The sequence below is a fragment of the Candoia aspera genome, chromosome 4 (genome assembly GCF_035149785.1).
Source record: "Candoia aspera isolate rCanAsp1 chromosome 4, rCanAsp1.hap2, whole genome shotgun sequence".
Taxonomy (NCBI): domain Eukaryota; kingdom Metazoa; phylum Chordata; class Lepidosauria; order Squamata; family Boidae; genus Candoia; species Candoia aspera.
The window spans coordinates 91503684-91506179 of NC_086156.1; the positions used below are offsets into that span (position 1 = coordinate 91503684).

Below are 2496 nucleotides of genomic sequence, written 5' to 3' on the forward strand. Positions count from 1 at the left end.
TTTTGAGCTTTGCAAATGACAAAAACTATGAGATAAAATGCAGGGACATCCATGTTGGAGTAAAAAATGTCAAGATGCCAAAGGTGACTACACAAAGTCCTGTTCTTTTTTAATATATATCACAAGCATCACAAACATAATCTTGACATTTTTTATCCCCCCACAGATACTCCTGGTGACATGAAATATTTTGTTGAGACAGATTGTTTTCTTTTTTACCTTGATAAAAAGAATTATGATACCTATATGTGATAAAGCTTGACACTGAGGCAAGTGTTAGTACCTTGCATAAGTCTACAAAATACCAAATATTATACATAGACAATGAAATTGGAATTAACTGGAGCTCAGATGAGATGAACCCCCAAAAACTAACAGCTTCCACAAAGCAATTTTGATCTCTTTGTTCCTCACACTATAGATGAATGGATTCAGTATAGGTGGAATTATGGTATAGATCACAGCAAATACTATATCAAGATTAGAGGAAATTTTTGTGGGAGGCCTTTCGTAGGCCAGAATTAAACTGAAAATAAAAATGGAAACAACTATGAGGTGAGGAAGACAAGTAGATAATGCTTTTTTAGAAACATGCTTGGAAGAGATTCTAAGAACTGTCATGAAGATTTCTCTGTAACTTTCAGTAATGAAGATAAAGCATATTAGGCCAATGCAACAACCTAGTACAAGGAACCCAACCTCAACTAGATATAAATCAGTGCATGAAAGTTTTAGTAATTGTGGGATTTCACAGAAGAACTGATTGATATAATTGGAGCAAAAGCTAAGGCTAAATGTGCCCGAAGTGTGTATTGTTGCATAAAGTATGCCACTAATCCATGCACTGATTGCCATCTGAATACAGGCTCTTTTGTGCATAATTCTTTCATACTGGAGTGGATTGCAGATGGCCACATAGCGATCATATGCCATTACTGTTAGGAGGGCAAGGTCTGAGCCTGCAAAAAACACATAAAAGAACACTTGAGCAACACATCCAGAATAAGAAATTGATTTGCTGCTCAAGAGAGAATTAGCCATAGATTTGGGAACTGTAACAGAGATGGAACCAAGATCCAGCATGGCCAGATTCATTAGGAAAAAATACATGGGTGTGTGCAGATGGAAATCAAGGGCCACTGCAAAAATGATTGAAAGATTCCCTGACATTGCCACCAAGTACAACACTAGAAACACAAAGAAGTGCAGGATCTGGAATTCTCGGATCTCTGAGAATGTCAAGAGGAGAAATTCAGCTGTGGAGGTGTGATTAAGCATGTTGTCCTGATGCTCAATTGTATGCTACCTGTTGAAGTAACAGAAAATGAGAATGTTTAATCCACATATTATTAAAATTAATCAAGATTCCTTTAATAAAAAATAGCCTGAGTACTCACTTCTATATTCAGTGGGAAGATAATGGGAACTTTTTTTTTGTAAACTCTTTAAACTGATTTGCAGTTATGTTTATTTTACTTATGTAATTTTCTGATTGATTTAGCCTACTACTATACTTTCATCCATGTTAAATATATGTTTACTGAAAATGAGAATGTAAGAAAATTCTGGGCTTATCTGCTGTACTCTAAATGAAGGCTTGGGGGAAAAGTTTTCTTCAGGAGGAATGGAAAGTAGATTATTGACAAAGACATATGCCTTTATGTTAATGTTGTAGGAGGAAGAAACATAGTTAAGGGAAAGAATAACAGCAATAGAAGAATAATATCTGCAGCTGCTGTAGATTTACAGCTGCATTCTGTAATGCTATCCAAGTGTATATACAATGGTAGAATTTAATTGTATGTGTGTGGGTATGTGTGCGTGTGTATATGTGTATGAGTTAGCTTGTTCTTCTTGGTGCCATGGCTAAAGTGTTTTGTACACCAAAGATCTCAGGTTTACCCCCTAGCAATGGCCAAGAAAATTCTTTTCTGGGAGAGTCAGTGTTAGCTCAGACTAAACTTAACGAATGTTGGCCCCATCACATACTGTATGACCATTTTCTAAATTTTAATATATAGTACCAAAATTGTAAATAACCACCAAGCCACAATAAATAAAATGCAAGATTCAAATGCATGCTCATTGCTGAAGAACCACAATACTGAATTATCTGCTGGGTCATACCATTGAAAATCATTTAGATCCCATGAACAATGACTCATTTCCCAGAAACAGCCATAGACAAAATATGTTGCCACAGTCCAGATGAAAGGATGTGCTGGAACATGTACATTTTTTTTTTTCATGAGTACAAAGCTCTCCATTATGAAATAAAATGGATGTTCTGACATGTTTACAGAATAGAGCACTGTTTTTTTTTTTTCCATTGTTATAATCTATTTGCCACCTGAAACCTCAAGACAATATTTTCACATGAATGCAAAGAAATGCTATGACTGAAAACGGATAAAATTCAGGTATCAACATACTGGCAAAGTACACTGTTAGACAATGATTGATTGAAAAAAAAGTACTTCTGGGAATCATCAAACT

At 35.3% G+C, this 2496-nt stretch overlaps 1 protein-coding gene across 1 annotated transcript; it reads right to left on the reverse strand.

The window, feature by feature from the left end:
* Nucleotides 1-336: 336 nt before the first annotated feature.
* LOC134496628 (olfactory receptor 14I1-like) lies at nucleotides 337-1290 on the reverse strand. Its single transcript, XM_063302339.1, has one exon. It carries the CDS (start codon nucleotides 1276-1278, stop codon nucleotides 337-339), a length of 942 nt encoding a protein of 313 aa, XP_063158409.1. The 5' UTR covers nucleotides 1279-1290.
* Nucleotides 1291-2496: the final 1206 nt, after the last annotated feature.

Coding starts and splice junctions, on each gene's coding strand:
- LOC134496628 (XM_063302339.1), bottom strand. CDS start 1,278: ATGCTTAATCACACCTCCACAGCTGAATTTCTCCTCTTGACATTCTCA.